This window comes from Aptenodytes patagonicus, chromosome 1, assembly GCF_965638725.1.
Source record: "Aptenodytes patagonicus chromosome 1, bAptPat1.pri.cur, whole genome shotgun sequence".
NCBI lineage: Eukaryota > Metazoa > Chordata > Aves > Sphenisciformes > Spheniscidae > Aptenodytes > Aptenodytes patagonicus.
This window is the reverse complement of record NC_134949.1, coordinates 181,782,771-181,795,678: the sequence shown is the minus strand read 5'-3', so window position 1 is coordinate 181,795,678 and position 12,908 is coordinate 181,782,771. Positions and strand designations below refer to the sequence as shown.

General features: G+C 35.5%; 1 protein-coding gene across 2 annotated transcripts in view; it reads left to right on the top strand.

The window, feature by feature from the left end:
- Positions 1–12,908, top strand: part of PIBF1 (progesterone immunomodulatory binding factor 1) — a 127,617-nt gene that overhangs the window by 90,964 nt on the left and 23,745 nt on the right. The window contains exons 15-16 of one of the 2 annotated variants that reach the window (XM_076362897.1): positions 2,215–2,345; positions 11,756–11,840. In XM_076362897.1, the coding sequence (XP_076219012.1) occupies positions 2,215–2,345; positions 11,756–11,840 (216 nt within the window). The remainder of the gene's footprint in view (positions 1–2,214; positions 2,346–11,755; positions 11,841–12,908) is intronic. The other variant, XM_076362903.1, reaches the window with a different exon arrangement.

Sequence of the window (12,908 nt, the reverse complement as noted above, 5' to 3'; positions counted from 1 at the left end):
TGTATTTGTGCCTTTTGTATGCCTCAATTGAAACATTTTTACCAAAAGCAGGTTTACATCTCACTCTGAAAGAGAGTGAGCTGAACAATGATGAAATCCTTCAGGTTGATAGAGATGTCCATTCAGGGACAAATAATAAATGTCCAATTGCAAGGTATTAGATTTATCACTTAAAAGAATGACACAGAAATACTTAAGTAAATCTGGTACATTAAGGCAAATCAGTTGCTTACAAAAAATAGTGCTTTTGCTCAAGGATAATGATAAATTTATATACATGTGTGTATATTAGTAAAATTGATCCATTAAATGCATTTAATGCTTAATCGATTACAGTTTAATGACAACCTTTTTTAAGTTTATAGAGTCAAACAGGCAGCAAAGCACCACCATGGAGAGGGAAGGGATAGCCTTTTTTCATAACAGCAGCATGCTTTTTAGCTGGTAAAGTTAGCAAGTTAAGAGATGACTTAGCAGCCTCAAACCAAGCTTACACCACCTCACTTGTCCTTTCCCACTGAAGTACTTTAATTCTTATCAGTGAGAACAATGAGGAACTTCACACGGTGATGACAGCATCCTTTGAAAGTTCTTAGGCTATCAAGAACAGGATTCCAAACAAGATCAGTTGGATTAATTTTCTCCTATAATGGCAGCCTCAAGGTTTTATACTGCAATTTTTAGACCATCCTAGAGATTAGTACTCCATATCTTGGAATTACCTGTTTGTCATGTAAAGAGTCTCTATTGTCTTCCTGAAAGAGTTCTATTGTGATACCTTGTAGTCTTAGAAAAATAATAGCTTTTTTAATTGCTTATCAATTTATTGAAGATAATTAGTTTCTTCACTAAGATGATTGCCTCTTTTTTTTACTTCTCTACAATAAACTTGGAATTTCACTGTGGACTAGAATAGGTATTTCCTGAAGGAACTAATGTATTTAAATAATACTTAAGGATTTGCATTAATTTGAAGAAATGCAATGTTATTGTCTCTCATTTCACTTTTTAAAACGTGGTGGAGTTAACTCCCCTTTTAGTAAGGCCAGTAAGGTGAGCAAGCAAAGTTTTGTCTATATTTTGTTTTTTAATAAATGTGAACCATTACATTATAAGTTCTTTGTACATATGACAGAGTATAGAGGGCAGAAGTAAAACTGCAATAAAAATATAATGGAATCAGAGAAAGAAGGAAACAGTCTCCTGTTTTGAAAATTGCGAATAGGAGAAAAATCTGATTTTAGGAAAGTCCTGAAATGTTTAAATAGGCTAGGTCTATAGGAAGGGTTTTTTTTTTCCCCTGCTTGTTTGGAACAACACAAAATAGGACAACTGGCTCCTGAGTCTGATTTGGCAAATGCAGATTGTTAAATCTATTCAGAAATTCTATAAACTAATTGGAAAGTTTAACCATTTTCTGTTGAATTCATTCCATTAGACCTGTTTGTATCTAAACTTTAAAAGATTTTAATTTATTTTTTAAAGAATCTGGTTGGTATTCTTGACTTATATGTACTCCAGCTGCTGAAACTGCTAAATCTTGATGTGTGATCTTAATTCTGTGCATATTTTAGTGAATGATCTTGTTACATTGCTCAAGATGCAAGCCATATCATGCAAGCTTTTTAGACCTAGTGATCCTAATTTGTTCAGGGGATACAGCTAGAAAGGTTTATTTCCTACTTATGGGTATGACAGTTATTTTATACTACTTTTGTAAACATCCTGTTGGATTTCACTGTTCGTATACAGTAATTGATTAGAGGAAAGGGGACTTTTCTTCCATTATTACTGTGTTTTTATTTAGATTCAATTTCTGAGCTGAAAATTCCATTGTAATAGTGTACTGTTTTAAAAAAGTCACTTGTAGTCAACAAGGTGAAGAAACAGAGGCCTTGTCTATACTAATTTTTTTCATCAATGGACGCTGTTATATTAAAACTCTTGAAAATGCAGATTACGGAAGTGTAGAGAGCGGTAGCATGATTGCAGTGAAAATATCGTACAATTAGAACAGAAAAGTGAGAGGATAGTGTACTAGATAATAATTTGAGGGTATTTTGTTTCTTTTGTGTGTGAAGTAACAGTTTTGGGGTTTATATTATTATGCAATTGGTAATAATCAATAATATCCAATAATAATTCAATAATAATCAAGTAATTGTGCTTTATAAATTACAAAATTTATAATAGTAATACTTCTTTTTTTGGCAGCTTGACAGAGCAAATTCTTTGTTGAGTCAAGTACAACAGCCGTACAAATACCTCATTGAAACCGTGCAACAGAGAGATTCTCAAATAAGTCTACAGAAAGAACATATTACACAACTTGAAAAAGATGTCAGGTAATTAAAGTCACTGTTTCTTTATTTTAAACTGAAAGTAAAATCACTTATGTGTTTATCATTAGAAAACAATTATGTTATTGTCCATAAAGTAGGAGATGTTGACAGTCCATCATTGACTAAGTCCAATCTTTACGTTGGAACTCTAGCATATGTGATTTCTCTCATACTGTCAGAAAAAGAGGCTTTAGGTTTGGAAAAGCAGCAATGACAGTCACGTTTAAAGTGAGTTTGGAGTTGAGAAGAGGTCTCATGAAGTAGAGGAAAGTTCAGAAGACTAAAAGGAAAGAATGACACAACAGATGTACAAGAGTAAAAATAAAGAAATAAAGTCAGAGAAAAATAATAGACTAGTCCACCAGCAAAGGGTATTTCGGGCATAACTTGAGCAGACTTCCTCTAGTGGAGACTCTCTGGTTTGCTGTTATATCCAGCTGTCAGAACTTTGACCACTGTGAGCAACTTCCCACCATCATATAGCTTTATAAACTATGTTTAACATCTGGTTCCCAAGTAAGCTGTTATAAAATAATCTGCCCCTTGATTTTCAAGCAAGTGGATAGCTGTGTGCCACTGTACTACAGAAGAATTAGCATTTTAACTATTAGGTGTTGATGTGGTATCTTAGTTTAGGAAATGCATACGGTAACAATTATGAAGCATTAATGTGATTGTATTATGAAGCAATTACATGAAAAGTACAGGGGTTTTTCCAACAAATCTGTTGAAGCAATGGAAATACAAAAAGTAGGAGTCACCATAGCTAAATACTTTATCCTACATACTGTCTTACATATGTATCTATTCAGAGTGTTTCGATGGCTTGGGATAGTATTTGTTATGCCTTGAGGAATACCTAAAAATGCTTATTATCCAAGTAAATCTATACATAAATCAATACATTTATAAATAAACTGAAATATTCATTCATACTTCCTGACAAGATATCTTTCACTGGGCTTAACTTTGATTCAGCAAGAATAGATTTTTTTTTATTCCAGAATCAAGTGTTTTTAATATTTTCCTAGACTTGATAAATTATAAGAAAAACTTCAAAGGTAAATTATATTTTTCCAGGAGATGAAAAATCACAATGTTCTCGATATATGCAGGCTCTTACTTTCCAATTGTGAATAAAATCATCAAAGAATTGGTCAGTAGCAAATTCAGTTTTCAGATTACAGTAACATGAAAACATCTTTCTTTATTCACATAGTTGTCCAAAAGTCTCTCGAAAGCTAGGAAAAAAAGGGAGTAGGTAGGTGAGGTAATTTCTGAAAGTATATATTTCATGCCATTAAAATATATAAGAACTTAAATGCATTATTAACACTGATTTCCTTGAGTTTTTTTGGCTCATTACAAATAATCTGTATGCCCAGATAGTCTTCCTAAATTTAGCCTACAAATTAAGGCACCTAAATTAGGAACTTAGTCATGTCAGCTTTCCTTAGTAGTTCATGGAGGAAGTGGCATCTCCAAAAAGCAATTCAGATTTTGGATGGAGTGAGTCATTTGCTAGATGCCTGTTACTCTCCATTAACTATAAAGGGAATTTTTGGCATCTTAAAGTGCCTGAGGTTAAGGAAGAAAATGGATCTGCACCACAGTGCGAGCATTCATGATAAACATACCAGCAGTACTCTACTGTGGTGAGCTGGGGTGTGCTCACCACTAGTCTGTGTTTCTGTAAAAGAAAGTGTGGTCTGACAAAAAAATATTTTTATCCTTAGTGGTTTTGTAGCAAGAAAGTAACACTTACTTTGCATATTAAATGTTTTGGTAAGAAGTTTTTTCCTGTAGTTTCCAATATTACTTGTAAACTAAAAATATTACTCCCTTGTCACAATTTTGCCTCAACTTTGCCATAGTTTCATAGGCCCGTGAAATTCTTGGAAACAGCCTAATTTCTTAGGGCTTTTGGTACATATCAGTAGTCCCTAATTTTGCTATTCATAACTCCACATTTAAAACAAATGTCCTAAATTGCTAGCTGATATTCCCTGGAGCACAGGAGAAATCGTAATCTGGTATAAAATTGATAATGTTGGTCCTTTGCTTTCCCACAAGTGAGAGGAAGGTTAGAGGAAAGGATTTCTAACCAGAGAACCATTACTTTCCAGCAATCTTTTGTCATGAGGATAGATAGCCTTTTGGAATCTGCTGATGACAGTTTTAAATTAAAATATCCTTTAGGTGATTTCACATTACTTTGTGGACCAGTCTAGCTCCCAGCTATTCCAGAACTGAATCAGAATGGGATTTAAGTAAATTAATGATAATCCCTACCAAATATATGCCAAGTGAAGCTCTGCTGGATCAAAAGATTTAGAACACTATTCCTATTGGTCTTTCTTAGTTTATTAAACAGCATTTTGTTGGTTTGTGTGTGGAATATTTTTGAGAGGATGAGTTCAGAGAATTACTGCTCCTCAAGGAGGGTCCTAAATTCTGCAGATAACGTTGGTGCTATTAAAAAAGTAATAGTGAAAACACTAAATATGGTTTATGAAGCCTGGTTTCCCTGTATCTCACAGCTAAGGGAAAAAGTTAATATTTGTAAAGCTATTTCAAAATGAATTTTTTTTTTTTCAACCATTACCTATAATTAATAGTTAATACTGCAGTTCTGTAGTAGCCTTTTTAAGTTGAGGTTTAACTTATGCTACAGTTACACAAAGTACATTATTTTTCTAAATTTTACATACAATACATGCATTAGTTTTATTTCTAGAAAGCAATTTCACAAGAACCAGCTAACGAAAAAATAATGTTCAAATTCTTGTTTTCAGACAGACCTTTAAAAATACTAGTGATTTTTTTGAATATAACTTTTTTTAAATCTCATATTTGAGTACCAGATTGTAGACAAATTAACATAATGTTGATATGCCTGCACCCTGAAAATCAAGACTGAATACTTAGTTTTATCCTCACAGCTACCCTGTGCTTGATCATGCTTTTCCTTCCTTTGTGTTCAGTGTGCAGGATCTATGGTGGAGGAGTGTTCTTTTCGTGTTGTGTTTTTATCTCATCTGCTCATCAAGAGAGATGGTTCTGCATTATGTATATCATGGATTCCCTAAGTAGAGCAGTCACATCTGTGTTATCAGTGCCAGTGTTCTCTATCACCTCTCACTTAACTTGAGTGGGGATGGATCAGCAAGGACTAATTTGCAAGTGAATTTACTTTTTTAGACTTAATCCATAATTGGCTTCTGTGCACAGTGATGACAGCCAATATCTTTTTAGAACGTACTCCTAGGGTGGTTAGGTTCCAGGAGATTTCCCAGGATGATGAGTCAGTACTTTCTTGCAACCTTATAAATGTTTTGGAGCAACCTGCAGTGCTTTGTATTTCCTTCGTCTATTGAGAAGGCTGTTGGTTGCTATTGGACGTGGTTTTGATTCTGTGATGAAATAGACAGTCTTGATGAAATCAGCACAAGAGGAAGGCAACTATGAGGAAGGCTATCTATGACAGCAATCTCCTTACTTTGGGCTGTGGGTGTTCTTGTGCCATATTTTTACTGACTTTATGCAAAATGGCCTAAAGTGACTTAGTGTGGTCCCTTGACAGGCAACAGATGTGTTCAGGATTCTTCACACTGCATCATTCTATGAAAGTGTCATTTCTAACAGCAGTTATTTCCACAAGAGGAGTGGGACAGATTCAGGTAGATCATTTTGATATAATACTCTTGAAAAGTCCTGCAGATCCATCTAAGTTTCTTTCCAACATGGTCTTCAAAGTTCACTTTAACTTAGGATTACTGAAGCTTACACATCCTCATCCTTAAGCATCATACCTCTAGAGCTAAGGCTGTCTTTCAGACCTTCTGTATCAAAATGTCTTCCTCACTTGGAAGGACTATTCAAATAGTACTCAAGGTTGCTTGTGACAATAGCTGTCAAACTGAATCATAGAATCATAGAATGGTTTGGGTTGGAAGGGACCTTTAATGATCATCTAGTTCCAACCCCCCTGCCATGGGTAAGGACATCTTCCACTAGATTAGGTTGCTCAAAGCCCTATCCAACCTCTCCTTGAAAGGAGAGGAATAGTCAAAATAGGTATGAGACTGGATCAAGGCCTTAAAGTATATTCCACCAGAGCTGGAGCTACTTTGAGTAGTGCGAGAAGTGTGTCTGATCTGGACACCTTTCACACAGCTCTGTGGATCTTTAGCCATACCTTCACCAAGAACTACAAGAGCTATTGTGCTTGGGGTAAATGTCATTGCTGTCACTTATTTGCATTAACAACTTAGGGACCCATCTCCAGGTTATTACAGGTGTGTGACATTACTGCTTAGATTGAGGTGTGAAGGTGCAAGTGTATTACCACTCAGAGATAAAAGGAGAGCTTGTTTAGGGGTAATCGAAGCTCTGTCAGACGTTGCCCACACTTATGTTCACTACCAGTCTCCTTCCCATCCCTTTAGAATTCTCCCAGGCAGGCCACAGGCTGTGCTGGCACTTGGCCATGGAGAGAGCCAAGGTGGCCCTGGGAGCAGAACACCTCCTGTGCTTGTGCACTGAGCCATACACCTGCAGATATGCTTCGGATACAAACCCTCTGGTCTTGAGTGACCGGGCATCTGTGGGGTCAGTTTCTAGGTGGTCCGCATATCTCAAAATATTCTGTTAAGTAACCTCTCATTTATGTTAGTCCACGTAGCACTCTCGTTAATAAAAGTAAATAGCAATGGTTAATAAGAGCAGTGGTATGTATGAGGATGACTCCTTCCTACTATAAAGAAATCTCTCTAGCATACAGTTCTTTAACCAGAAATGAAAACATCACATTGAGCACTCCTTTTGAAAAGAAATGCCTTGTAACTGTGTCATGCTGTGGGAAAACAAATCTCTGAATTTCATTCTTATGTGTGTAGTGAAGTAATTGTAGTTTTAGTACCTCATTTTCTGCTAAAAACATCTAGGTTTATAAATAACTGGAGACATTAAACAGGACTTTATTCATAAAGAGAGGGTATTTATTTTAAATGCAGTTACTCAAATTTCTCAGTACCAATGGCTGGTTTTAAAAGTGGTTCACTTACCCAAAAGCACTCAAAAGCCTAACTGTGCGGCAAATCTAGAAGCAGTACAAGGATTTTGCCTACTAAGAAGCTATGTACTGAAATGTTTCTTACCTAAACATTTTGGGTTCTCTAATTGCCATCCAAACATTATAAAGCTCAGCATACAGTGTTAGCTGAGTTTTTCCCATCACAGAATGGGCAATGAGCTTTTTATGAGAACTTTACCATCCTGTGAAATATGCATCATCTATTCCAACACTACTGCAGTTTACCTGAGAAATGCTCCAAACAAAATTTGTAGAAATACATTTCTTTTTTTCTGCAAATGAACGTTGTCTGACCTGTATTACAACTTTTAAAAAGTTGTTTTGTTTTTTTTTTTACAATTTGAAAAAATAATTTCTTTTCAATTTGGACACTACACGGATGAGTTTTTAAGCTACCTGAAGCACTCCAATTAAAACCATTAAGCAATACTCTCCTAAATGCCTTTAAAAATCTGATCTGTCGTTATTTAGCCGCACAATGAGAGATCACAAATTTTTCATGTATTCTCTCTTCTAAAGAACTTTTATTTGCAGAATTTTTTATACCTCCATCTCTAACTGCATGACTTATAAAGAAAATTTGACTTAGACTTTAAAAATTAGCTGTCTGCTCTGAGCTATTCGTCTGTAATTTGCAGAGAAGGGATAGCTGCACTATATGCTTATATTATAGATTCAGTTTTATGTACAAAACCTTCACATACACTACTTCTGTTTGATTTTTTTGATGGTAATATTTGTATATGAACATAAAATGGAAAAAAAACCCTCAGGATTGGACTTCAGTTTTCAACTTCATCATGCTGTAACATGAAATTAACAGAAAGGCACAATCCTTATTTCTTATAGCATTTGGGTTACACAGTTCACTGAAAAAGAAACCTACTTTTTTTCAAACTGAACAGAAGTAATAATAAAAACCAGTAATATATAAAACCATGTTTATTTAGTGTGTCCAGCATAAGCATATTATCCAGAACATCTAATAATAGAAGCTTCTGAACAGGATAGGAGCTAGTATATTTAGACCAGAGATTTAAAAGGTGGTTTAATTGCCCAAATTCAAAAGGCTTTAAAAGTCTGAGACTGGGAAATGTTAGTCTCCATTCTCCAGAAAAATCAAGTCACCTAAAAATGTCTTACTTCTGATATCCAAGCTACCTTGGCTTTAGATCCTGAGTGAAGTGAAACAAAACAAGCCAGTGGTTGCTATGAGCAATGTATGTGTATATGACAAGTGTATTCTGTGGTAAGTCCTGCATTCCTGGTACCTGAATTCATACCTGGCTAGGTTTTGAAAGCATGATGGAATGAAACTGAATCTCCTCCCAGACATTTTGGTTTCTTCTGGAAACTCAGGCAGAGTGCAGCAGGAGCTGCACTGCTTTTCAGTTAATTCTCCAACCTGGATTTTTGGGACCACCGTTACATGATGTGTCACAAAGGGCACCTTCTCCACGCTCAGGATGGAGCAGTCAGTGACCAGGACTGTGGAGTACAGCATGGTCTACACTCGCCCTGCAGTGTAAAAACAGCCGTTTGTGCTGTTAAATAACTCCAGGGATATTAGATCATTTCAACACAGTCCATTTCTCCCAAGTGTTCACATGTTTTCACCCCAGAACAAGTCATTGGAAGATTTCTTTTAATGTTTAGTACTCTAGTACTTTAATACGTCTGTATCATGAAAACTTAAAAGTATGGTTACTTAAAGATGGTCAAGAAGATCCTGTCTCTTCAGATGAAAGTTAAAACCCTTGAGCTCAGGTGTGAGAAGCTGGTTTGTCCAGTCTCATAGATTGTGGTTTCAGAATCATAGTAAGACAGTTAAGGCACTCTGTCACCAAATGGAGCAGTCTCATCCTTACCTTCAGCTGTGGGTTTCCACTGTACATGGTAAATCAAGTTGTTCTGGTGATCCACGTGATCAATAACCTTTCAAAGGACTCCAGCTTCCATCCAGATCAGTGAAGTGACGTACACATGTGGTCACAGATTTTCTGGTACCAACACAAAGAGCGGGTTACCAGTATGTGGTTAGAGAAGGATGATCTTTCAGCAACAGTTTTCACTTAGGTCAGCTGAAGTGAACTGTAAAGCTGCTCTCTGATTTGTTACACTGCCAATTAAAACTGGATTAGTTTAAACTGCTGTTTGATGGAAGTGGTAGTTTAAAGCTAGAACCTCCTTGACTGCTGATATCCAAGATGCCCGTTCAGAACGTTTCCGTAACGGGCTGAAATGGTCAGTATTCCTCCCAAAATTGAACTTTTGAAGGAATTTCTGCTTTACTTGGTCATTACAGGTGTGAATTTATTAATGTTGCGTCTGGTAACGCTGCTTTCTCGTTCTGTTAAATGTATATATGCCTCTCTTGCAGTGTTCTTTCAGAAGTATATGAATTATTTCCTTCTATCTGCAATGATGAAAAAGCATAACTATTGCAAAACTACTAAATCTGAAGTCTGCCTGTGCTTTGGTAATTGTACATTCATATGTATGACAGAAAACACATCAAGTGTTACTGAATGATGTAGCAGTCTAATTCCTATATTTGACCACAAACAAAGAAAATTAGAACTGCTCCACATGGATCAGTCATGTGATATCGTTTCAGAAGGTATAACTAGAACAGGTTCTGTTCTGTAGATGAAACTGAACCTTGAGCATGAACTTCTGGTTTTGTCATGAACACTGATGTTTATGCTTATACAGTACACTATTTAAGGCATAAAGGAACTTTTATTATTGCTTCTTTAATAAGTTTGTGAGTCATTGTCTAAAAGGATTGGTTTATGCTGTTAGGAAGTACAGAAATCCAAGAAAGCCTGACATATCAGTAAGTTACAACACATGAACCCAGGAAAAAAAATAGTACAGCAATTTCATCATGATTAAAAAAGTCACAGAAAAAACTCTTGAAAATATTAACATCTTTGTAGTTTTTCATAAATGTTACTACTTTCCTTTTAAATAACTCAGACAACTAAGCAATTTGGCCAAAGCATACAATTTTTCTGAGAATTAATGAATGTCTAGAAGGAATTGACAATCATAATTTACAGTACAGAGCTTGCAAGGAACTGCCAGAAAATCTCTAGGGCAAAGGATGATGTTGCTTATTTGAAACAAGCGGATGATACACAGCCAATTAAAGAAAAGGTTGATTTATTTTGTTGATCATTTCTGGATTAAATACTGGGAATATTATGTTTGCAACATATGTAATTACTCCATTCCATTTATAAAATTTTAATACATTTGCTTTTGAACTCCTGACCTGTATTCAGTACAACATATTTGCACTCCATATGCAGAATTGCATTTTGCATACTTGTTGATTTATGTTATAGTTTACGTTGTACAACCTATTTAGTTAAGTCATGATAATGGCATATACAACATTGGTCTTCCAAGAAAATCTCTGCGGCTGTTTTAACAAACTAGATTATATACTGGTATTATGTATGCATTAGTCTGAAGTTTATTGTTGGAAACTGATGTTGGGGCTAAATATGAAAATACATTTAATTATATTAGAATTGCTGCCTAGAATCAGAATGTGTATGCTAAACATTTCAAATGTTCATATTCTGTAACTACGAAAACGAAGAACAATTAAAGTGAAACTTGACATTGTGCTATAAAAGTATGACTTCATGCTAAAACTGTTTTCATACTTGGTTCACAAGACAAACTTGATCCCATGCATTCTCCTGAAATGTAAAATAAAAAATGGCAAAATACATTTACAATTTCTGCAGAAGCTACACAGCTAAAAGGGAGACCTGGATGTTTTTCTTCCTTGTATTTGTTGTTTTCTAAATACAGTAGTATTTGTTGAATTCTAAATACAGTAGTATCAAAAGAGGTGATACTGAGAGAACAGTGTGTGCTGCTACTAGTGATGCATACAACAAAGAAATCCACATCTTTATATAGACGTGTAGATATAAGCAGCCTTACTTTGCTTATAAAATGAGCTCATTTTGCCTAGAAGAAACCAAGAGATAATAATGGAAGATTCTGATAATTTAAATTACCCTTCAGAGAATCAAAAAAACCCCTTATTTTATGAAGATTTTGAATAGTAGTTCTGTTTGACTAAAATAAGATTTTGTATGTATCAGTGCATTCAGGCCCATTTATAAAAATTCTAATGCTTCAACATAGAGAAGGATCATTTGATACAATTACTCGGAGCAGATTTTCATTGTTGCCAGTATTTAGCTTTAGAAAATGCATGTTTCAGCCAGAATACAAGATTAAAAGAGATTATCTGTTGCTATTACTGCATTTCCTATCCTCTTTCTACCAGTCTTTTAAATAAAGACAAGACAGCTTTGCTGCGTGTCAAGAATCAGATGGCAGCAGATTTGGAGAGACTTCTAAATCACCGTGAGGTAATCTTCCTGCTTTAGCTTTACTACCATAAGTGCATTTTTTGTCTCCTCAGCTTTAAACCATGGGAAAAAAATGGTTTACTTTGGTTTGATTTGTTGGGTTTTTTTGTCTGTGTCATTTTCAGAAACACAGGCGATCATGTCTGTCAGGCACCCGGGAGGCTCTCAGTTGTACTCTGTTGCTAAATTCTCTCTGTTGACTTAGTCTCGCTGTTCTTTCTTTTCTTATGCATACAACAGGCATGCCTTGCAAAGTGTTTAGCATTTGCAAGTATTTAGATAAAGGTGATGAAGTTGATACACATGTAATCTGCAAGGCCTGTATGTGCCATAGTATGCCCCAGGATCTCTCCCTGCTCCACAGTCATTGAGACCAAAAACCTGGACAAAACATTACGCAATCAATTTCTGGTACACACATCTGAGTTTCTTTTCAACTCCAAAATAGGATTTGGGGAGAGGAAACAGCATGGTAGTCACCCAGGTTTCCTCCAGACAAGAGGCAGGGTACTTCTGAAATACACTCTCAGATCTAAAAGTATGCAAATTTTTGCAGTTTAGACATAAATGCATTATATGGGGATTCCCAAAAGGCTTTTGTCAAGATTTCTCTCTAAACAATAAGAGATTAACATGTCATGGAGTATGAGAGAAATTCTTTCTGCAGATTAAATGTCTGAAACAATGGATGGGAATAAATGTTTACCAAAGGAATCCCATACGCAAATGATCTGAAAAATGGTGAACAGTAATATTGAAAGTTTGCTGAAGCGACAGAATATTGAAGATATAAAACCAAAAGCCGACCATGAGCAGTTGTTAAATGGTCTTCCAGAGTTCCTGAATGATTTGGCAAGGATTTGCAGAGAAAATAAAACATTAATGAATCAAAAATTATGAATGTGAGGAAAAACAACACAAGTTACATATATGCAGTGATGGGACCTAAATAGCCTGTTATCTATTCAGAAAGATCATCATAGAGTCATTATATCAATAGTTCTAGCCTTTCAATTCTCTGACTGGGAAGAGGAGAAGATGGGGAGATTCCTTTCAAGGAATCTGCAA